This window comes from Acaromyces ingoldii (genome assembly GCF_003144295.1).
Source record: "Acaromyces ingoldii strain MCA 4198 unplaced genomic scaffold FA10scaffold_3, whole genome shotgun sequence".
Classification (NCBI taxonomy): Eukaryota; Fungi; Basidiomycota; class Exobasidiomycetes; order Exobasidiales; family Cryptobasidiaceae; genus Acaromyces; species Acaromyces ingoldii.
The window spans coordinates 3,063,642-3,083,709 of record NW_020290249.1 but is presented as its reverse complement, the minus strand read 5'-3'; the positions used below and the strand labels follow the sequence as shown (position 1 = coordinate 3,083,709).

The following is a 20,068-nucleotide window of genomic DNA, read 5'->3' as shown; positions in this document are numbered from 1 at the left end:
TTCCAGTGTGAAGTAGCACGGTGAAAGCACGGCGATGGAAGCATGCCGACTTCCTCCGCGGGCTTGCGGCCAGACTAGACGGCGGAAGAGAAGGAGCCAGATCTTCCTTCCCGCTTCACTGCGCTAGCTTTCAACACATCGCCGAACGACTTCCGATGGGACGTGCGTCATTTTCTCCATTTTAGCCTCGTTTTTCTGACAACGTCGCTCCTTCCCCACTCTGACCTAACCCCAACGTAAAGTAGGTGCCACTGCGCGAAACGCAGTCGCAGGGAGGGACCCCTTCTTAAGACCAAGAAGCACAGCAGCGACTCATCGAAATATCAGGAACCATGCCGAGCCCCATGCCCGCCGACAAACGCAAGGTGGTCCTCATCACGGGCTGCTCCAGCGGCATTGGCCGTGCGCTCGCGCTCGAATTCGGCCGCGCATCGTCGCTCAAGCCCTCGCTGCGAGCCAAGGGCGCGCCGGGCGAGGCGTCGTACCGTGTCTTTGCCTGCGCCCGCAAGCTCGAGGCGCTGCGCGAGCTGCCGCCCGAGATTGAGCGCGTGCGCATCGACGTGTGCGACGACGCCAGCGTCCAGGCGGCCGTCAAGACCGTCATCGACGAGGCCGGGCACATCGGTGGGTGTGGCGCCATCTCTAGAAAGGCGAAGGAAAGGAACTGATCTCCGCCCAACAGACGTGCTCATCAACAACGCCGGCGTCAACACGGCCGTGGGCCCGTCGTCGGAGGTGCCGCTGGAGAAGTTCCACTCGACGTTTGATGCCAACGTGAGCTTTTTCATTCTTCTTCTTCATTTCTGCGCTGGCGTGAGATGAGACTGACAAACACACCTCCCGCTTTTGCAGTTCTTCGGCCTCATCCGCGTCACCCAGGCCGTGCTGGCGCACATGACGCCGCGCCGCAGCGGCACCATCGTCAACATTGGCAGCACGGCCGCGTACGCCAACATCCCCTTTGGCTCGGCCTACTGCGCGTCCAAGGCCGCCGTGCACAGCTTCTCGGACGCGCTGCGGAGCGAGGTGGCGCCGCTGGGCATCCGCGTCCTCGTCGTCGCACCGGGCGCCATCAAGTCGTCGTTTGGCGACAACTCGACGGGCAACCTCGTTCTGCCCGCCAAGGGCTCCGCGTACGACAACGACGCAGCGCGCGCCATCATCCGCTACCGCGCCGTCTACAGCCAGACGGGCCGCAACACGCCGGCCGAGACGACGGCGCGCGTGATCCGGCGCGAGGTGGACAAGTCGTACGTGCGCACCCACCACTCGCTCCTCGCCCGCCTCCTCGTCGTGCCCTGGCTCCTCAGCCTCGTCTTTGGCGGGCCCCGCGCCTACCTGACCACGGGCGCGCGCAGCCCCCTTGCCCTCCTCCTCTTCTACCTGCCCACCTCGCTCCGCGACCGGGCCGTGGCCATGTACTTTTCCCTCGACAAGCTGCGCCAGTAGTCTCGCTTCTTTCCTCTTTCCTCTTACTCTCTCTCTCCTCTCTCTCTCCCAAAAAGTGATGCGATTATTAAATTTCCCTTTTTCTAAGAAATCGAGCGGCCAGTGCCCTATATGCTACATGCTCACAAACGAGCTCCGCCCGCCCGGGTTCATGAGCGGCGTCATGCCCACCTTGATTCTTCTTGACCGTGCCGCGTTGCTGCTATTGACCGCGCCCACTTGGCTGCTGTTGCTTCCTCGCCGGCCCATCTCGATGCCGGCACCTGCACCGGCACCCATGCCCACACTCGGCAGGCCCAGGCCGACACCGCCGGCGTGGTTGGAGGAACCCGGTTCGTCTACCGCTGCCGCCGCAGACCCCGGGAGCTGGCTCATGGGCAGCCGCGGCGTGTTGGGCGCATTGGAAAAGGCGCCCACGCCGTCGTTGGACGGGCCGCGGCCCATGCTGCTCGACGTGGCGTCGCTGGCGCCCGACGCTGCACGCTGGCCCGCCGCGGCTGTCGTCGCATCGCCAGCACCAGCACCAGCACCAGCACCAGCAGCAGCGAGACCGGCGGCGGGGCCAGACGAGGGCAGCGAGAGAAAGACCTCGGCGCACCATTCGTACCACACGCGGTGGCCGCTGGTGAGGCGCCACATGCTCACGTCCATCTCGGCGCCCGCGGGGCAGTAGAGCGGGTCCTTTTCCAGTCGACATGGTCAGCGTTGGTCAGCGCGTTGTGTTATAGCTGCAGCAGTCTGCACAGGAAGGAACCCACCTTGAAGGGAAAGAAGATGGGGAACCAGCTCAGCATGTCCTGGCTCGCGCGGCCGGCGTCGGGGTGGATGCTGACAAAGACGTCGTCAAACAGCTGGGCCTCAAAGTAGCCGGCGAGGCCGTGGCAGGTGCCCTCGTGTGCGACGTCAAAGGTCAGGTTGCACGAGCGCGCATTGTGGCCGTTGGTCAGGGGCAGGCCGCCTTGGGCGAGGACGTGCTTGGCGCGGCGCTCGTCCTGCGTGTGCTCAAATGCCCAGCAGAGCTGCACGGCCTCGCGTGGCGGCGTCTGCTGCTGCTGCTGCTGTTGTTGCTGAGACAGCGGCGGGGCAGCCAGGCTCGTGTATGCGTCGAGGAGCACCACGTACGGCGTCTCGGCCGCCCTCAGCTCGCGGCCGGCGTCGGCCGAGGAGACGGCAGACGACATCGACAGCGGGCTGCCAGTCATGATCTGGGCGTGGAGCTTGGGCGTCGAGATGGGCGTGAGGTAGCACGAGTAGGCCTGGGGGATCGAGATGCCGTCGGCTGTTGGATGGAGTGCCAGTCAGTCAGTCAGTCAGTCAGTCAAGCCGCGACGAGGCAAGGACAGGTACACACCCTTGAGGAAGCGCATCGCACCGTCGAGGCACTCGGGGCTCAGCTCGTTGTCGCCAAAGCTGCCGAGAAGCTCGCTGACGACAATGTCTGCGCGCTCGCGCTCGTGCTGCGGCGCCGGCAGGGTGCGCATGTCGCCCATGCGCACCTCGACGACGTCGGCGCCCCACTCGGTCTCGGCACGGTCGCGCAGGCCCACGCATGCATGCACGTTTTTCTCGACGGCGACGATGCGGATCGTGCGCCGTGCGCGCTGCGCTGCAGCCAGGCACCGGTCGACGAGTGGGCCCCGACCAGCGCCGACGACCCAGACGGCGACGATGCTGCTGCTGCTGGTAGTGCCGCCACGTGGGAGCGAGACGAGGGCCTGGAAGACGGCCTGCTCGTACAGCTGGTACTTGGCCGGGTCGGCCTCAAAGACGGCGTACGTCTGCGCCTCGAGGTTGTCGAGCAGCGGCTGGAGGGGCGCCTGGAGAAAGTCGTGGTAGCCGCGGGCGCGCACCTGGACGCTCGTCGGTGGGGGCATGGTGCGCTCCACGTGGCGGAGGTACTGCTGGTAGGCGGCCTGGCCGCCGCGCGTGTGGTGTGGTGGGCGGTGCTGAGTGCCGGCGACGACGAGGTTCAGGCCGTCGTTCTTGGCCAGCAGGGTGCGCAGGAGCGACTGGGCGGCCTTGGACAGGACGGGGTAGCCCTTTGCGTTGGCGAGAAAGGACGTGGCAGGGAGCCAGACGGCGCGCACGGGCTCGGCCTGCCAGCGCTGGAGCGCAAACGCAGGTGCCAGGGGCGCACTCACGTCGAGCACAACACCAAGCCGGGCGTGGTAGCGCGCCACCGAGCGCACCACCTCCCACGCCTGCCACGCCCAGTCGTCGTCGTCGGCAGCGCGCATCTGTGCAGGCGGGACTGGCGCCGAAGCTGACGCCGACGCCGATGCCGACGACGACGACAGCCGGGCGGCCATCTGCGCAGCGCGGTAGGGCGAGCTGACGGGGAGGCGGATCGAGAGACGCATGTATGCGCCTGCGGGTGCCGACTCGGTGCCTCGCCGCGTGAGGAGGCCGGCGATGGCACGGGCGTAGTCGACGAGGAAGCGCCGTGACGCCGGCTCGCTCGACGGCGGCGGCAGCACGACGTGGGCGAGGCCAATGTGGGCGGCATAGGCCACCTCCTGGCGCAGGGCAATCTCCGAGTCAAGGCGGATGCCCTCGTCGGCCGAGTCGAGCTCGAGCCAGGGGCTGGCGACGGCGAGGACACCGTCGGACTCGTCGAGCGAAGTGATGTTGACCTCGCCGCGGCGGAAGCTGGGCATGCGGCGCCACTCCTCGGCCTCGCGTGCCGTCGCCTCGTCGATCGTCTCTGTGCTTGTTGTTGCACCAGCACCAGCAGCAGTGGTCGTCGCACTCATTCGAGAACGGCTGCTGGAGCGCGGCAGACCGGTGTCGCCCTCGTAGGGGACGCCCAGCCCGCCGGCACCCGAGGCCTGGGCAACGACCTCCCAGCTGCCGCCCATGGCGCCTGGATCGCCCCGCTTCCACGCGTTCATCGGTTTGGGCGTGGCATCTGGTGCAGACGACGAAGATGAGGAGGAGGACGACGAGGACTGGGCGAGTGACGACGGCGCGAGGCACAGCCGCATCCACCGGTGCCGCCATCGCTCATTTGTCAGCTCAATGGCAATCGACGAGTACCCGCTGCTTCGCGCCACGGCCAGGCTCCGCGAGGGCGGCGGGAGCGAGGCGAGGGCGGCGCCGACGATGCCGTCGACGTCGCTGCTGCCCAGGCCCATGGGCGACGGGCCCGTGGCCGAAGCGAGCGCATTGACGTGCGATGCTTCCGGCAGCGTGTCGAGTCCACCCGGGTGGGGCCGTCTGCGGCTGTTGCTTCCGCTGCTGCTCCCCGCTCCATCACGGTCCATTGCAGCCGCTGCTCCTCCTCCTCCTCCTCCTGCGCCGCCAGGTCTTGCCGTCGACGACGACGAGGAAGAGGCCTCGTCGGAGACAATGTCGGGCCCCCACGAGAGCGACGACGTGGGCACGTGCAGCGTGATGGGGCACGGCGCCCTCGCGCTGCCCTCTGCCGCCGCACCGTCCGAGTCGTCCATTGTTTAAGTCTCGCTTGATGATCTTCTTGACGCTGCGAATGAACAGTACAAGCGACGAGCGAGCGCAAAAAAAGTGTTTCTTTCTGCCCTGAGCGACCGACGGACGCGTCGCAGAGGAACATTCGGGGATACGCACGTGGCTGAGAAAGCGACCCGCACAGACGTCTGTCTCTCTCTGGTCGCTGATTATTATTAGAGTTGGCCGCGGCACCCTTGGCAGAGTGTGCCTCTGAAAGCTGGCGATTGCACAACGATGGCACCGCCAAAGAAGCCGTCCAAGAAGGACGACGTCGAGGCCCTGCTGTCCGACCTCGACAGCCTCGGCACGGGGTCGGGATCAAAAGAGGCCAAGAAGGCAGCAGCGACCGAGGGAGCAGGAGCAGGAGCGGGTGCCAAGGCAAAGGACGATGCGCAGAGCCTGCTCGACGATCTCGACGAGCTCGTCAAGCGGCGCGCGGCCACGCCCAAGCGCACGCCCTCGGCTGCAGCGACGCCCGCAGCAGAGGTGACGCCCAGCGCAACGCCCTCGGGCACCCTCTCGCGGAGCGCCGCTGCCATGGCGGCCTCGGCGGACGGGAGCAAGGAGCAGGCAACGGCACCGTCCGAGCGCGACGTGGCGGCATCGCCATCAGAGGTGCCAGTCACAGACCCATCGACGACGACGGCGGCGGCGACTTCAGTAGCAGGCGCAGGAGCAGGGACAGCCGCAGGCCCAGGAGCAGGGGCAGCCGCAGGCGGGTGGGGCAACTGGTGGAGCAGTGCCCAGAAGCTGGCCGACCAGGCGCGCGCCGAGCTCGAGAAGCGCGCGGCACAGGCAGCGCAGGCGGGCAAGGATCTTGCCTCGGAGGTGCGCCAGTCGGAGGAGGAGGCGCGCCGGCAGGGCATCCCCAGCCTCACGTCCGTCGCCGAGAATGCATCGCAGGCCGTGAGCCGGACAGCCAAGGGGGACCCCTGGTCGCTGGCCCGCAGCATGCTGGGCAGTGGCAGTGGTGATGGCGGCAGTGGTGGCGGAGGAATTCGCAACTTCAACCTGCAGGAGCTCTCGCAGATGGGCAAGCGCGGCTGGATGGACATTGTCAATGCCGTCGCGCCGCCGATTGCACGCCACGAGGTGCTGCAGGTCAGCCTGTCGCACGACATGGTCGGCTACGAGGGCATCGACGACCTCGTCTTCCGTGTCCTCGGCCGCGTCGTCGAGACGCACGCCGCGCAGGACCACGCGCAGGAGGGCAACGAGGGCCCCGGCCAGCAGCAGATCATCGTCAACAAGTCGCGCACCCAGCAGTCGATGGAGGACGAGCGCACCGACGCAGGCACCCACGCCCGCTCGATGAATGCCCTCGACAGCGGCGGCTTTGAACACGCCTGGAAGACGGCCGAGACGAAGCTCGATGCGCTCATCCAGGCCACCTATACCCCGGCCCCGGCGCAGGACACGGCCGCAAAGGACGGCGACAGCAGCAGCAGCAGCAGCAGCGACACGAGCGCCAAGCTGCCCATCACCACGTGCCCGCTCTACATTCGCATCCAGCCCCTCCTCGCCTCGCTGCCCGGCCTCGAGAGCAGCACCGACACACCACGGCACCTCTACTTTGCCGTCGTGCTCAACGACCCCTCCAATGGCCTCGTCCACCGCACCATCTCCAGCCCCGTCCCCGCCGACTGGTTCGATGAAGCCGGCAGCGGCAGCCACTCAGACCGGCCAGGGCCAGGGCCAGGGCCAGGGCCGGAGCCGTGGGCCGAGGAGTTTCTCGTCGAGATCCTCGAGGCGTGCCTGGGCGCCATTGGCCTCGACTATGTGCGGCAGCGCCAGACGTCGCGGACGCGCGTCGCCCAGGAGATCAAGAAGCGCGTCGCCAGCGAGTAGGCTGCTCTGGTACGCAGCCCTTCTGTTCTAAACGGACACATCCAGTCATCAGGGTCAGCACGACGGACGGGCCAGGAGATGAGAGGGCCAGAGACAGATGCCTGAGAAGACGAATGGGTATTGCAGGGATAATCCATCCGAGGGGCGCGCATGATATCTAGATGAACAGTGTGTGGTAGTAATAATGATGATCAATGATGTGCATGAGAGAAGGGCGTGCGTGTGCTGTTTTGAGATTGATTTTGGGGGAAAGGCTGAGAGACCGCAAGCATGTTGCTGGCTAGACAATCGAGGAAGCCGAAGCGTGGTGCTGGTGGATCGAGGCACGCTTGAGCGAGGGAAGCCGCATCGGCGGCGGCGACGGGCTCTGGGCCGGCGCCGGCGGGATGATCCACTGGCCGTTCCTCGAGAGGCCGCTGGCAGAGCCCTGTCGCGCGTGCTGCTGGCCATGGCCCGGTACCTGGCTGCTGACGGGCGACCAGGCGCGCTCGGGCGCAGGTCCATCGAACCAGGCCGCCGAGAGGCGCTTGGCCGACTGCGGCGGCTCGTCGTAGAGCACCGGCGGCGGCGGCGGCGGCGAGCTCATCGTCGTCGTCGTCATCGCAGGGGACATCGTCGACGAGACAAACGAGCTCGAGATCCACGCGCCAATCGCGCTCGACATGGTCGCAGGGCTGGCCGTGCGCAGCATCGCCATGTTCTCGCCCTCGTCGTCGCCGTCTTCACCGCCGTTGGCATACATTTCGTCGCCGGCATCGGCCTCTTCCTCGATGTCGGCCTCGTCGGCGGCCTCGTCGTCCTCATAGACGCCGTCAATGTCGTCGGCCTCATCACCGCCGTCGTGCGGCTGCTGCTGCTGCGCGCGACGTTGCTTGATGTAGCGCTGGAGGAGCATCGGGGCGAGGCTCACGATGCTCATGAGCGCCAGCTTGACCATCATCTCCTTGCTCCACACCTTGGCGGCGATGGCGCGGGCACCGCCTCCCTCGGCCGCGGCTGCGACGAGTGGTTGCGGGCGAGGAGAAGGAGCAGCAATGGCGGCGGCGGCAGCAGCGGCATTGGGCGAGGCAGCGTCAGAGAAGCCGCCGAGGTCGAGCGAGTCGGCGAGGACGGGCGCGGCAGCTGCTGCTGCGCCACTGCCAATGGCCTCGACGACATCGACGAGGAGGTCGCCGACCTGGACGGTGCATGCGTTCCAGGGCACAGAGCCGACGAGGAGCGTGGCCGCATAGGGGAGCAGGGGCACGCGCAGGACGGCACAGGCAATGTTCATGAGGCCGTACGGCACAATGGGCAGCACGCGCAGGACGAGGAGGTAGGACCAGATGCTGCTGCCGCCGTCGATGCCTGCTGCGCGGCCGGCCATCTTGACCTGGAGCGACGAGCGCCGTGCGGGCGGTGCGCCACGGAAGGTTGACGACGACGACGGGTTAAAGAACGACGACGACGAGGGCGAGGAAGAAGCGGCGGCCGTGCGTGGTCGTCGCCTGCGCACGCTGCTTGCCCGACGCGCGACACCCGTGGCGCGGGCCGAGGACGAGGACAGGCCCGAGGAGAGGGCGCCACGCATCTTGTCGAGGGGCTTGTGCAGGCCAGGCATGCTGGCAATCAGCGGCCCCAGGGGCGCCATGAGGAGGTAGCAAAAGACGCCGCCGAGCGAGGTGAGGGCTGAGGTGTAGACGGTGCCCATGACGGTGCCGTACATGGCGCCAAAGACGACGTTCATGATGAGGCTGCCGGGGATGGTAAAGGACTGCTTCCAGGTGAAGAAGTAGCCGAGCACGGCGAGGGTGTGGACAAAGGCACGGGGCGAGGCGCGGCTGTATGCACGCAGGCTGAGGGACATGTCGCGGATCTCGCTCAGCGTCAGCTCGGTGATGTGGCCGGGCAGGACGAGGGGCAGGGTGGAGAGGGCGAGGATGAGGACGAGGGTGGAGCCGACAAAGGCGGTGGCGAGCAGGAGCAGCGCGGGCACGTGGGGCCGCAGCGGGGGCATGGCCGGCGTCGTGAGCGACGAGGCCAGCTTGGCGGCGAGGATCGAGAGGAGGCCGATGAGCGACCGCGGGGCGTTGCTGTCCTGCAGCAGCTGCTGCTGCTGCTGCGACGGCGCCGGACTCGTCGGCGGGCTGATGCAGTCGGCCGGTGCATGGCTGCTGGGCAGCAAACCAGGCGCTGCTCCGCCCTTTGCGACGGGCGAGCTCGACGTGGGCCGGGTGGGCGGGGAGAAGGTGCCGTCGGAAAAGGCGCTGAGGTTCGAGGCAAACAGGGGCGAGGACCGGCCCGAGGCGGCCGACGACGAGGCAGTCGTGCTCATCGCAAGGTGCATGGGTGGCCGCTGTTGCCGGTTGTCTGCTGCTCCTGCTGCCACCGTGGTCGCATTCGCGCCAGTGGCAGCCAGAGCAGCCGCATCGGCCGCGGCCTGTGCTGCGCTCCACTGGTGCCGGTTGGCATGGCTGCCGCCGCCGGTCTGGTACGCACGCTTGCTGGCTGGCTGGTAGTAGTCGTCGGAGGACGACTCGCGCTCGCTCGTCGGCGTCAGCGGGGGGCTGTCGTCGTTGAGGCCATAGAGGCCGTCTGGCCCCGCCTGCCGGGCCGCGGGCATGGCCAGGGGCGCGCCCGTCGCAGCGAGCGAGGCGGCCGAGGCAGTGAGGCCCTGGAAGCGCTCCGTCGAGGCCTGGCCGCCGATGGTGGAGTCGTGCTCGCCGCTCGTCCGTGCCTTTCCCTCTGCGACGGTGGTTGTCATGCTGCTGCTGCTGCTGCTGCTAGGGAGCGCGCCAGAAAAGGACGTGAGAAAGGACCGCAGGTGGTTCGACAGCCGCGGTCTCCTCGGCGATGACGACGACAATGAGGGGGAGGCTGTTGCGCCCGTGTCTGTCATCGCAGAAGAAGGGATCAGCACAGGGGGCGCGTGCGTGCGAGTAGCCCGGCAATCTTCCCACTCACCACTCGGCTGCTCGGATCCCCGGCCAATGGCCTGGAGCGCCGCCGAGCTGCTCCCGCTCCGCACGCGGCTGCCTCGCTTTCCATCGCCGCTGCTGCCGTACTGCTCGACGGTAAAGTCGGGCGTCATCAGGTTTCGACTTCGGTCGGGCAGCTGGTTGTGCACATGCCTGCTGCTGCTGCTGCTGCTATTTGGATCGTTGTAGGCCTGGTGGTAGGCAGCATCGGCACCCACGGAGCGCGTCCTGGATCGCGCCGAGGATGACTTGGCCATCAGGGGCGACGACGAGGAAGCAGCGGCGTCGTGCTCGGCTGTGCCCCTCGCCGTCGACGTCGAGGCCTGACCGTCGAGCCGGGGCGAGACGGGCTGCTGGAAGGCGTGTGCACTGACAAACGAAGGCGCCATCTTGTCTTCTCTCGTCGTCGACCGGAGAAGAAGGTCTTGTGGTCGAGTCGAAGCGGTAGGAAGGAGCAAGTGGAGCGGCGAAGGTCCTTCGTCAGTGCAAGAGAAGGGCAAACGGCACAAACAGGCCGATCCAATCCAGCCGATCAAAAGGGCCCTTTTTTTTCCAATCTCAGCCCAGTGGAGGCTTGGCCAACTCTGCCGATAATCTCGCCGTTAAGGGTCCGTCCTCGTTGTGCTTCAACTGTGAAAGGCGATGCGAGATCGGCAACGTCGTCGTCGTCGTCGCTGCTCTTGTCGTGGTGGTAGTAGTTGTTGTTGTGATGCTTGACGTCGTCTCTCGGGGCTGCCAAGCAAAAGAGCGCCGGGCTTCGACTCCCGCGTAGTTGAGCAGGCCTTCTCTCTTTCCGCGGCCCTTGCAAAGGGCACAACAATTCAGGTCAGACGAGCTGACCGAAGCAAATTTGCAAAATGCGGAAGCCAGTTAAAGAAAATACATTTATGCAGGCATGGAGGTGAATTTTCCTTTTCCCTCTTTGCGTGGTTGCATGCATCAACAGGGCCCATCTGCCCTGGCGGGCCGCGACGCGTCTGGCCCAGTACATTCTAGTGCTGTGCCTTGGCCTGGCCTGGAAAATTGAAATCTAATCAACAGGAATTTGCAGTTGCAAATTGGAAAAAACAAAGCACGGCTAGATCAGACGAGCCTGGCCAGAGGTGGTTTGCGGAACACTGGTTCCGGCCCGCGCACAGGTCGGGTTTCCGCTCAAATCCGACGGAGTTACCAGCCCGCGACCTTGTATTGCACAGCTGCTGCAGTCTGCCCACCCGAGCCGGGGCGAGCGGGGAGGGCTCGCTGTGGCATGCAGACTCAAGAAGCCCGGTCCACGGCGACGGGACATCTGCAAGCCATGCGCCTGTTCCAGAGCGACTTTGCCATCTTCTCTCCACTTTTCGAATCACGTCACGCCCATTGTCAGATTTTCGCAGACTCACGCTGGGTGGTCCGGACATGCTCGCCATATGCTTGACCTATGCCAAGGCTCCAGAAGCGCCAGGTTGTCCTCCAGATTCCTAGTAAGAAGAGGCAGCGAACGAGAATATTGCTCTCGGCCGAGCAGAGGCCATCTCCACGACAGCATGGCGGAGCGCGACGCTTGCTCGACGGATCTGCAGGCCGTACTCTGCATCGCCAGACGAGCGGCTCATGGGCTGGTGCCGTGATGTCATTGACATCAGGCCGTTCAGACACACGAGTGTCTGCTCTGGCAAGAGACGATGGGCTCGGCATACTCTGACATGTGCCTGCAGTTGAGGAGGCGTTGCGCCACTCGATCCATTGCGGAGAGTCAAGTGGCTCTGACGAGGATCGGACATGCGCTCCCACGAGGCGTGACAGCATCCTCATTTCCCCCTTCCTGACCTCGATTGCATCCCCGACCGCTGCATCTGGTTGGTCCGAGCGCGCACTCACGGCGATTCTTCCCTTAGCGTTGTCGTGTGGGTGTGTCGTGGAAGCACTTTAGCTCCTCGCGCACTGTAATTTTAGTGGCCAAATGTTCCATAGACGGCCTGCAAAGAGGCCGGGGATCTAGCTTTCATTGGAATGGAGAATATAAAGCCTACTTCGGACTGGCTGCGACAGGAGGCGCACTGGGTTGCAGCGGCGGGGTGTCTCGAGCCCTCCACCGCTGCGAACCCCGCTGCTCCGTCGAGCACAACGTGTGCGGCTCTCTGACCTCTGCCAGCGACGGCGTCAGCGTCCTTTACCCCCCATCACCCCCTCCCACCACCATGCTTCGTCTCATCACGACCCCTGTCTTGCTCCTTATTGCTGCTGCTCCCCATGCTGCTGCTGCTGCCGCTGCTGCCGTCGCCTCGACGTCCAGTCGACACACGTACTCGCTCGACGGGCACCGCTTCCCGTCGGACTTCATCTACGGCTGCGGCACCTCTGCGTACCAGATCGAGGGCGCCTGGAACGAAGACGGCAAGGGCGTGAGCATCTGGGACAAGTTTGCGCACGACAAGGGCAAGCAGCACATCAAGAATGACGAGACAGGCGACGGTGAGTGTGTGCCCCCTTTGCCCGCACCGTCAAGGCAAGGCCAAGCTGACCTGCTGGGACAACAGTGGCCATGGACTTTTACCACACCTATGCCCGCGACATTCCCCGCTTTGCCGAGAGTCTGGGCACCAACAACTACGACTTCACGCTCGCCTGGACGCGCATCCTGCCCAACGGCGGCACCAAAGCCAAGCCCAACCAGAAGGGCATCGACTTTTACCGGCGCGTCGCCCACGCCACCCATCGCGCCGGCCTCTCGACGAGCTGCACCCTCTACCACTGGGACATGCCCCAGGCGCTCGAGGATGCCTACGGCGGCTGGCTGAGCGAAAAGGTCGTCGACGACTTCCGCCACTATGCGCGCGTGACCATCGGCGCGCTCGGCGACGTGTGCGATCGCTGGATCAGCATGAACGAGCCACGAACATTCTGCACCGAGGGGTGAGTTCCGAAGTCCTGCTCCCTTTCCTCTGTTTTTTCGCTGCTGAAGAGTGGAGTGCCAAACAGCTTCGGGCCCGAGACGGACTCTGCGCCAGGCGTAAAGGGCCCCATCGAGTACCGGTACCGCTGCATGCACCACGCGCTGCTGGCTCACGCTGCGGCGCACGAGGTCTTCAAGGACCTCAAGAAAAAGGGCCGCGCCCGGGGCACGTTTGGCATCAAGATCGACGGCCAGCCGGCCAAGCCGCTGCACAAAAACAAGGAGGCGGACAAGGAGGCGGCCTTGCGCCACATGGAGTTTGTGAGCATGACAGGGATAAAGGCAGGCGCCCGTGTGGATGAGGCTAATGATCAGGAATGGGGGATACAGGAGATTGGCTGGGACCTCGCACCGCTCACGACGGGCGACTATCCCGCGTTGATGCGCCGCGTCATGGGCGATGCGCTGCCGCGCTTCACGCCGGCCCAGTCGACTGCGCTGCGCGACTCGTACGACATCATCTGGTGGGACGTCTACACGTCGACGTACGCCGGCGCGCTCGAGGGAACGTGCGACCGCACGAACGAGGCGTGGCCGGTGTGCGTAGAAGAGACAAACGACGGGCCCGACGGCAAGCCCATCGGCAAGCCCACGGGCTCCTCGTGGAATTTCTTGGTCGACGACACCATCTACCAGGGCATGCGGTACATGCGCGACCGATGGGGCGCCAAGGCCCTCGCCATCGGTGTGTAGTAGCTCCTGACACGAAGACCCTACTTTCTTCCTGATTGAATGCTGACGGTGCTTGTCAAATGTGAAAAGGGGAGAATGGCATGGGCCTGTACCAGCGCGAGCGTCTCTCGCTGGCGCAGCAGCTCAACGACAAGGACCGCATCGAGTGGTACAATTCGACGCTGCACAACGTCAAGCGGCTGCTCGACGAGGAGCCGGCCTTCCCGCTCAAGGCCTTTGTGCCGTGGTCCTGCATGTCGAATCTCGAGTGGAGCGGCGGGTACGAGGTGGGTTTGTATACAAAAAACGCTGACAGGGCAGACGACTGACCAGAGGAGAGGGAACAGATCGACTTTGGCCTCATCTACACGACACCGGGCAAGAACCAGCGGCGAATCCCCAAGGCGAGCGCTCGCTACCTCAGAGAGGTCCTCACCGGCCGTCGCCGCTCGATGGACGTCAACGTCGTGCGCTGATGTCGTGTCCTCTCCCCTCCCTGCTTCATTCATCACAAAGAACAATCTCACACACACTGTCACGGTCACAGTCATCAACACCGACACAGAAAGAAAATTGAAGTTCTCCCTTTCATTTTGCCTCTCCAGAGAATAGTAATCTACAGGGTGTGAGTGTGTGTGTGAGCTTTCATGTGTGCGTGAGGGGGTTAAGTTATCGCTGAGGGGGTGTCGCTCCGTACGCCATCCTCTGCGGCTGGGCTGCCGGCGTGGACCAGGAGGAGTTGGAGGAGGAGCGTTGATAGTAGGGCGCCTGCTGCTGCTGCTGGGGCGTCCAGCCGGTGGGCGGTGGCCGCGGCGAGACGCCATTGACCATGCCCGGCGTCGTTGTGGCATAGCTCTGCGTCGGCCTCGTCGTTGGCGTCGCGGCGGCCGGCTGCTGCTGGCGATAGGCCGGGTGCTGCGACTGCTGCGACTGCTGTTGCTGAGGCTGCTGAGGCTGCTGTGGCTGCTGCTGCTGCTGCTGCTGCTGCTGTGGGTATGGAGACTGACCAGCAGCCGCTTTGGCGGCGCCTTGGCTGCCGGGCGGAGCGGTGGGCAGCTTCTTGGGCGGCGTCGGCTGGGGCCGATCGTGGGGGTGGTCCTTGTCGCTGTATGCGCGCGTCGCAGCCACGCGCTCGAGGAGCTCCCGTCCGCGGTCGCGCGTCGAGCCGAGGCAGGGGGCGCCCTTGTGCTGCGAGGCGGCGACGGCCTTTGCCTCTGCCTCTCTCGTCAGCTGCACCGTCTCGTTGTCGCGGATCGCCGGCGGGCCCCGTCGCGACGAGGACGGCATCGAACGGCGCGACGACGAGCCCGACGTTGATGTTGAGGGCGGCTGCACATAGCTGGCATCGTCGATGATTCCCCAATAGCCCGCTGAGCCGCGGCCATCAACAAGCGCCGGATCGACGAGGGCAGACGACGTCGCGCGGCGCAGCAGCTCTTCGCGCGGCAGCACGAGCGAGCCCTGTGGCGTCCTGGGCCGGCGTGCAACGAGGTGAGCGAGCGACGCGACGAGGGCGCCGGCCACCTCCTGCTCCTCGTGGCTGGGGTGCGACTTGTCGGCGGCTACGGTGGCCCGGGAGTGGTGGCCCTTGTCGCGAGCATCGCGCGAGGCGAGCATGTCGTCGGCAAAGGCGCGCTCGATGCGCTGCTGCTGCATCTCGTCGAGCAGGACCAGCAGCGCCTCGTTGCGTGCAAGGGCCTCGTCGACGTCGGCGGCGGCGCTGTCGTCGAGCTGGCGGTAGAAGCTGCGCAGGAGTCCATCTGCGTCGACGTCGTCGCCAAGGGACGCCACGAGCTCGTCGATGCCTTCTTCTCCCTCTTCTGCGGACCCGAGCTCAAAGGGCGGCGGGGGTGCATCGCGAGCCATGCGCCGCAGCAGCTGCCGGTCCTCATACCGGGACCGCCAGAGCGCACAGCTGGCCGCGAGGCCCATGGTGCCGTCAAAGGAGTCGTATGCGGGCGCAAAGGAGGCATAGGGCCCGTAGTAGAGGTGCGAGACGGGCGTGGCCTTGGCCTCGTTTGCGCGCTCCCGGCGCTGCCTCTCGAACCGGGCGGCGCGCGCGGCGACCTGGGGCTGCGACTTGGCCAGGCGCTGGCCGAGCGTGGGGACAGGCGCGGCAGGCGGCGCAGGATGCACGACGCTGACGAGATTGGCGTGGCCCGTGTCCAGCTCGAGGGCCTCGCTGGGCTGCAGGCTGACGGCGTTGGTGTAGTAGTCGCCGCCGGGCAGGCGCATGTGCAGCGCGTACCGTGCCTCTCGCGGCGGCCGGTCCAGGTCATCAAAGACGCCACCGTCGTCTTCCTCCTCCTCCTTCTTGACCGTGTCGCGCTTGCTAGCAGCCGTCGCAGCAGCCGCAGTAGGAGCCGTACCAGTAGCAGCCGCCGCAACAGCAGCCAGGTCGTCGTCGCGGCGGGCCTGGCGCAGCGAGGCAGCCACCTCGTCGACGACGCCGAGGAGCAGGCCGATCTGCGACAGCGTCCTGCGGTCCGCCTCGACGCGGTCCCTGCCTGGGCCGACGTGGGAGCCCGAGAGGAGGGCGCGGGCCGACTGCGCGCTCACCAGCGGCTCACGCACACGCAGCAGGTGGTTCCGGATCGTCTTGAGCTTCACCTCCTTTGCCCTCACCACGTCTCGCAGCGTCGTCGTCGTCGTCGCCACGTGACCTCCGCCGCCACCACCGCCGCTTCCCCTCGTCGACCGGGCGTCGGGAGCGGGCACCTCGACCTTGGAGGCCATGAGGTCGCCAAAGTAGGCCTCCATGACCGTCGTCAGCTTGTCCCGGACGTCTGCCTCGACGGTGAGGTCGTCCAAGTGCCGCCAGGCGTCGTCGTCGCCGTCCTCTTCCACTTCGCCGACCTTGTTTTTACTCTCGCCCGCCTGCTGCTGACTCAAGCCCTGCAGCGGCTCCACGTCGAGATCGAGGTCGCGGGCAGAAGTCTTGGTGCTGCTCGGCCCCGTCGTCTGCTGCTGCTGGTGCATGTGCTCGCCAGCGCCATTCGAAACCGAAGCCGAAACCGAAGCCGAAGCTGAAGCAAAAGCTGAAGCCGCTTGCTGGCTAGCCTCACCGTGCTTGTGTCCATCCGCTGGATGCGAGTTGTTGCGCGCCGATGAGGGCGGTGAATGCGGCTGCTCGTCGTCGGCCTCACCGCTCCGTCTGCCCGCTAGCCGTGCCCTGCTGCTTCGCGTCGACAGAATCACCTTGCGCGACTTCAGCGGCGGCGACGACGGGCTCCGCTTGGCGTCGTCTGCATTCGTCGTCGTCATCGTCGTCGTCGTCGGACTGCCGTCGGGCGAGGCGGCGCTCCTCTTGCGCTTGTTTGGCGACGGCGACAGCCGGCTGCTGCTGCCCGGCGAGGAGCCAGCACCAGCATTGGGGCTCGTGGTGATGCTGTCCGGATCCGCCGCCGGCACCCTCGCGCGGGCCGATCGACGCAGCATCCTTGCTCCACCTCCGTCTTCCTGTTCCTAGCAGCTCGCCGTTCTCAGAGGAGCTCGGCCGTCGTCGCCTCTGCCTGTGGGTGCGACCGCTTTATCTTCTTGCCGTGTCGCAGGCTGAACTGAAGCGCCAGCTCTGCTCCCGCCGCCGCCGCTGACAGCCTGCCCCGTGACCGTCTCTTAAAGAACAACTGCCCGGCGCCAAGAGCGACCGACGGCCACCTACGTCTACCAAAATCGCAGACGCGTCTCCGTTTCGACCGACCGAGCTTCGCAACAAACAGCCCCTCCTTTATTTTCTTTTTTATTTCCAACCAGACGCGCGTGGGCTCGCTCGCGTTGTGCCAAGTTGGCTCCGAATCCAGAGGGGGGAGGAACACCAAGGCACGCGCGCGGGAGGGAAAGGTGGCGAGGATATGGGGGGCGGTTGAAGCAGGAGACGAGACGGATGCGAATGAGACGAGGGCGATGGGCGTGTGCGTCTGTGGCTCCGTCCATTCGGGCAGGTTTGGTGCGATAGGCCGACTAGACTTCTATTTCCCAATTATCAATAGTGTACAGTCAATAATACAACTCTTGGATTGCCTAGGGCCGCCCTGCCATTTGACCTCCGTCCAAGGACGCTGGCCTCCTGTGCCACGTGTTTCGCTGTCGATTTTTTTTTTTCTTTGGAGTTTTTTTCTTCTCGAAATTTGGCCACGTTGATGGCCAGGGGGCCGCGTCGTCTCCAAACGGAGGAGCCCATCAAGGGCCGCAGCCACCACCGCAGCATAACTCGGAACCCAGCCAGGCCAAATTCCGCGAGGATCCCCGGTGAGTTGCTCCACTACCCCAGAGGGGACCAGCTGCCCATGGGCCTGTATGGCGTCGCGATGGTGGATGGGCGAGGGGGGAGAGGTGTGGGTCAGCAGGCGCATACAGTCACCTCGAGGGTTTCTTCTCGTCGTCATCGCCATCCGCAGACCAACCCCCCTCCCTCTCCCTTTACCGTCGTCGCCATCGCAGTGGGCCGCAGTCGCGAATGTCATCATCAAGCGTTGTCCCCTATTTTTGCATTCGTGTCTGCTTGAGAGGAGTGGAGTGACTGACTGATGTTGCGACAGTGCGTGCAAGGGAGTTGGGCTTATGTCGGCGACGGGCGAGGCAGAGCCGCCGGTGTCGTCGGAGTCCTCCGCAGCAGCAGCAGCAGCAGCAGCAGCAGCAGCAGTGGACGATGCCGGTGCACAGACACAAGAACGGACAGACGACGGCGACAACAACGACGAGAGCAACAACAACAACGTTATCAACAGCAACAATGAAGCGGTGACCACTGGAGAGGCAGGACCGGCGCCGGAGATGTTCTCGGCCGATGCGATTGCGGCCGCCGTCATCGCGGGCGCCGGTCTGGACTCCATCTTTGGTGCGGCCCCCGCCGCCGAAGGGGGTGACCAAGCAAAGGAAGAAGCGACGACCGAGCAGGGAGAGGCGCAGGGCGAGGCGAGCGGCGATGCAGCCCCGGAAGCAGACGCCGACGGTGGCCCGCGGGGCACCAAGCGAAGCCACGACGAGGCCAGCCTCGAGGACCTGGGTGCGACGATGCTGGAGCAGTTCAGCAACGTGCCTGCGACGTCGACCGGCGCTGGCGAGGAGTCGGGCAAGGACGTGTCGTCGACATCGTCCTCGTCGCACAAAGAGCCGCTGAAGCTGCCGCCCGTCGGCGTGCAAAGCTCCTTTGGCCAGCAGCGGAGCGGCGACGGGAATCGGACCGAGAATGCCTTCCAGGCCTCCTCGACGCTTGGCCCGAACGCGACACCCACGCTAGCCTCGACGCCAGCCCGGCTCGATGCTCGCGCTGCCCCACCACGGCCCTCCGTGCCCAGCACGAGCGGCGCAGGCACCGGCACCAGCACCAGCAACGGCACCTCGGTACCGGCATCGAGCGCTGCACCTGCGCCCTGGCTGACGACCTCGGCAACCTCAACGCCCGCCTCTGCCGCGCCTGCGACCACTTCCATTCCGGCTTCGACTGCAGCCTCGTCCTCAGCAGCTCCAGCAGCAGCAGCGCCTCCATCGACAACTCCAGCAGCAGCATCAGCAGCACCAGCACCGGCGTCCACATCAACAGCACCCGCGGCTGCTGCAGCACCGTCCAAGTTCCCCTTCCATGGCTTCGATCTTGCCGCCGTGGCCCAGGCAGCCATGGGCCTCGACGAGCACGGTAACCCGCTGCCGGGCAACGAGGAGTCGCACAAGGCCCTGGCCGAGGCGATGAAGCGCCTGACGTCGTCGCAGAGCGTGTCCCTCTACTCCAACTCGTCCTCGGCCAGCACGTCGTCGTCGACGCCCGCCTCGGCCGCCGCTTCCAGCTTGTACCAGAACGGCGCTGGCGCTGGCGGCGCAAATCGGGCCAACATGGGCTACGAGCGCGACTACCACGACCGCACCGACCGGTCAGGCACGCCGCCGCTGAAGCGCTTCCAGTGCACCATGTGCGAGCGCGCCTTTGCCAGGGCGTACAACCTGCACACCCACATGGCCACCCACGACCCGGACCCGAACCGGTCCAAGCCCTTTCCCTGCCCGTACCCCTCGTGCAAGGCCGACGGCGGCCGGAGCTTCAGCCGCAAGCACGACCTGCAGCGCCATGTGGCCAGCACGCACGAGAATGAGCCGGAGCCCAACATCGAGGCGGCCACCCCTGCCGAGCTGGGCGCCCTGGGCCGGAACCTCAATGGGCTACCACCCCAGGGCGGCCTCGCGTCGCTGGGCCTGGGCACGCCGGGCAGGAAGTTCCGCTGCGACGAGTGTGGCCGTGGCTTTGTCCGCCGCGACGCCCTCAAGCGGCACCAGTGCGGCCGCACAGAGGTCAACCGCGGTGGGCGACACAACCTCGGTGGCCACCACACGGGCACCGACGCCGCCGACGCCGCGGCACGGTCTCTGTACGCGGGCAGCAGCAGCAGCAGCAACCACCACGAGGGAGAGTATGGCTCGCTGTACACCTCGTCTGCCGCCTCTTCGCGGCCGCCTGCTGCAGAGGGCAGCAACGGCAGCAGCAGTACCAGCAGCAACCCCTTTGGACCGGGTGGCATCACGTACGAGAACCTGAGCAAGGAGGTGCAGGACATGGCCATGCAGCTCGTCGCCGATGCGCAGAGCTACCAGCAGCAGCACCACCAGCAGGGCAGCAGCAGCAGCAGCAGCGGTGGCAGTGGCAATGCCGCCAATGGAAGCACCGAGACGCAGGGCGGACAGACAGAAGCGCGGCCCTCGACCACGTCTACGGCCACGGCCACGAGTATCAGCTCGGCAGCAGAGGCCG

The 20,068-nt window shown here is 65.8% G+C and overlaps 7 protein-coding genes across 7 annotated transcripts; 4 read left to right on the top strand and 3 right to left on the bottom strand.

The window, feature by feature from the left end:
* The first annotated feature begins 25 nt into the window (after window positions 1-25).
* On the top strand, window positions 26-1,499 carry FA10DRAFT_267439 (NAD(P)-binding protein). Its single transcript, XM_025521906.1, has 3 exons — window positions 26-624; window positions 683-774; window positions 853-1,499. Exons 1-3 carry the CDS (start codon window positions 333-335, stop codon window positions 1,447-1,449), a joined length of 981 nt encoding a protein of 326 aa, XP_025378218.1. The 5' UTR covers window positions 26-332; the 3' UTR covers window positions 1,450-1,499.
* An 11-nt stretch (window positions 1,500-1,510) lies between these two features.
* Window positions 1,511-4,916, bottom strand: FA10DRAFT_302199 (PRMT5-domain-containing protein). The gene is made up of 3 exons (XM_025525073.1): window positions 2,801-4,916; window positions 2,208-2,728; window positions 1,511-2,130 (listed from the first exon to the last, which is right to left on the bottom strand). The coding sequence occupies exons 1-3, from the start codon at window positions 4,896-4,898 to the stop codon at window positions 1,564-1,566; spliced, it is 3,186 nt and encodes a 1,061-aa protein (XP_025378217.1). The 5' UTR covers window positions 4,899-4,916; the 3' UTR covers window positions 1,511-1,563.
* A 217-nt stretch (window positions 4,917-5,133) lies between these two features.
* FA10DRAFT_267438 (hypothetical protein) lies at window positions 5,134-6,973 on the top strand. The gene has a single exon (XM_025521905.1). The coding sequence runs from the start codon at window positions 5,152-5,154 to the stop codon at window positions 6,763-6,765; it is 1,614 nt and encodes a 537-aa protein (XP_025378216.1). The 5' UTR covers window positions 5,134-5,151; the 3' UTR covers window positions 6,766-6,973.
* FA10DRAFT_267437 (hypothetical protein) lies at window positions 6,864-10,565 on the bottom strand. Its single transcript, XM_025521904.1, has 2 exons — window positions 9,709-10,565; window positions 6,864-9,636 (listed from the first exon to the last, which is right to left on the bottom strand). Exons 1-2 carry the CDS (start codon window positions 10,109-10,111, stop codon window positions 7,046-7,048), a joined length of 2,994 nt encoding a protein of 997 aa, XP_025378215.1. The 5' UTR covers window positions 10,112-10,565; the 3' UTR covers window positions 6,864-7,045.
* A 1,144-nt stretch (window positions 10,566-11,709) lies between these two features.
* On the top strand, window positions 11,710-13,900 carry FA10DRAFT_130273 (glycoside hydrolase). Its single transcript, XM_025517974.1, has 6 exons — window positions 11,710-12,176; window positions 12,242-12,617; window positions 12,684-12,918; window positions 12,988-13,342; window positions 13,420-13,616; window positions 13,677-13,900. The coding sequence occupies exons 1-6, from the start codon at window positions 11,903-11,905 to the stop codon at window positions 13,803-13,805; spliced, it is 1,566 nt and encodes a 521-aa protein (XP_025378214.1). The 5' UTR covers window positions 11,710-11,902; the 3' UTR covers window positions 13,806-13,900.
* Window positions 13,901-13,998: 98 nt separating this feature from the next.
* On the bottom strand, window positions 13,999-16,767 carry FA10DRAFT_260746 (hypothetical protein; the record flags this gene model as incomplete). The annotated part of the gene is made up of 1 exon (XM_025520038.1): window positions 13,999-16,767. One exon carries the CDS (start codon window positions 16,765-16,767, stop codon window positions 13,999-14,001), a length of 2,769 nt encoding a protein of 922 aa, XP_025378213.1.
* Window positions 16,768-19,233: 2,466 nt separating this feature from the next.
* Window positions 19,234-19,410, top strand: FA10DRAFT_230922 (hypothetical protein; the record flags this gene model as incomplete). The annotated part of the gene is made up of 1 exon (XM_025518837.1): window positions 19,234-19,410. A coding segment is annotated over one exon (177 nt), but the record flags the coding sequence as incomplete, so codon positions are not given.
* Window positions 19,411-20,068: the final 658 nt, after the last annotated feature.

What these genes read in the sequence shown, in the direction of transcription:
- FA10DRAFT_267439 (XM_025521906.1), top strand. Translation starts at nt 333, where the DNA reads ATGCCGAGCCCCATGCCCGCCGACAAACGCAAGGTGGTCCTCATCACG. An exon ending in CGACGAGGCCGGGCACATCG is followed by an intron (nt 625 to 682) that starts GTGGGTGTGGCG and finishes TCCGCCCAACAG; the next exon opens with ACGTGCTCATCAACAACGCC. An exon ending in ACTCGACGTTTGATGCCAAC is followed by an intron (nt 775 to 852) that starts GTGAGCTTTTTC and finishes CCGCTTTTGCAG; the next exon opens with TTCTTCGGCCTCATCCGCGT.
- FA10DRAFT_302199 (XM_025525073.1), bottom strand. Translation starts at nt 4,898, where the DNA reads ATGGACGACTCGGACGGTGCGGCGGCAGAGGGCAGCGCGAGGGCGCCG. An exon ending in TGCGATGCGCTTCCTCAAGG is followed by an intron (nt 2,729 to 2,800) that starts GTGTGTACCTGT and finishes TCCATCCAACAG; the next exon opens with CCGACGGCATCTCGATCCCC. An exon ending in CCATCTTCTTTCCCTTCAAG is followed by an intron (nt 2,131 to 2,207) that starts GTGGGTTCCTTC and finishes CGACTGGAAAAG; the next exon opens with GACCCGCTCTACTGCCCCGC.
- FA10DRAFT_267438 (XM_025521905.1), top strand. Translation starts at nt 5,152, where the DNA reads ATGGCACCGCCAAAGAAGCCGTCCAAGAAGGACGACGTCGAGGCCCTG.
- FA10DRAFT_267437 (XM_025521904.1), bottom strand. Translation starts at nt 10,111, where the DNA reads ATGGCGCCTTCGTTTGTCAGTGCACACGCCTTCCAGCAGCCCGTCTCG. An exon ending in GGGATCCGAGCAGCCGAGTG is followed by an intron (nt 9,637 to 9,708) that starts GTGAGTGGGAAG and finishes CTGCGATGACAG; the next exon opens with ACACGGGCGCAACAGCCTCC.
- FA10DRAFT_130273 (XM_025517974.1), top strand. Translation starts at nt 11,903, where the DNA reads ATGCTTCGTCTCATCACGACCCCTGTCTTGCTCCTTATTGCTGCTGCT. An exon ending in GAATGACGAGACAGGCGACG is followed by an intron (nt 12,177 to 12,241) that starts GTGAGTGTGTGC and finishes CTGGGACAACAG; the next exon opens with TGGCCATGGACTTTTACCAC. An exon ending in CGCCAAGGCCCTCGCCATCG is followed by an intron (nt 13,343 to 13,419) that starts GTGTGTAGTAGC and finishes AAATGTGAAAAG; the next exon opens with GGGAGAATGGCATGGGCCTG.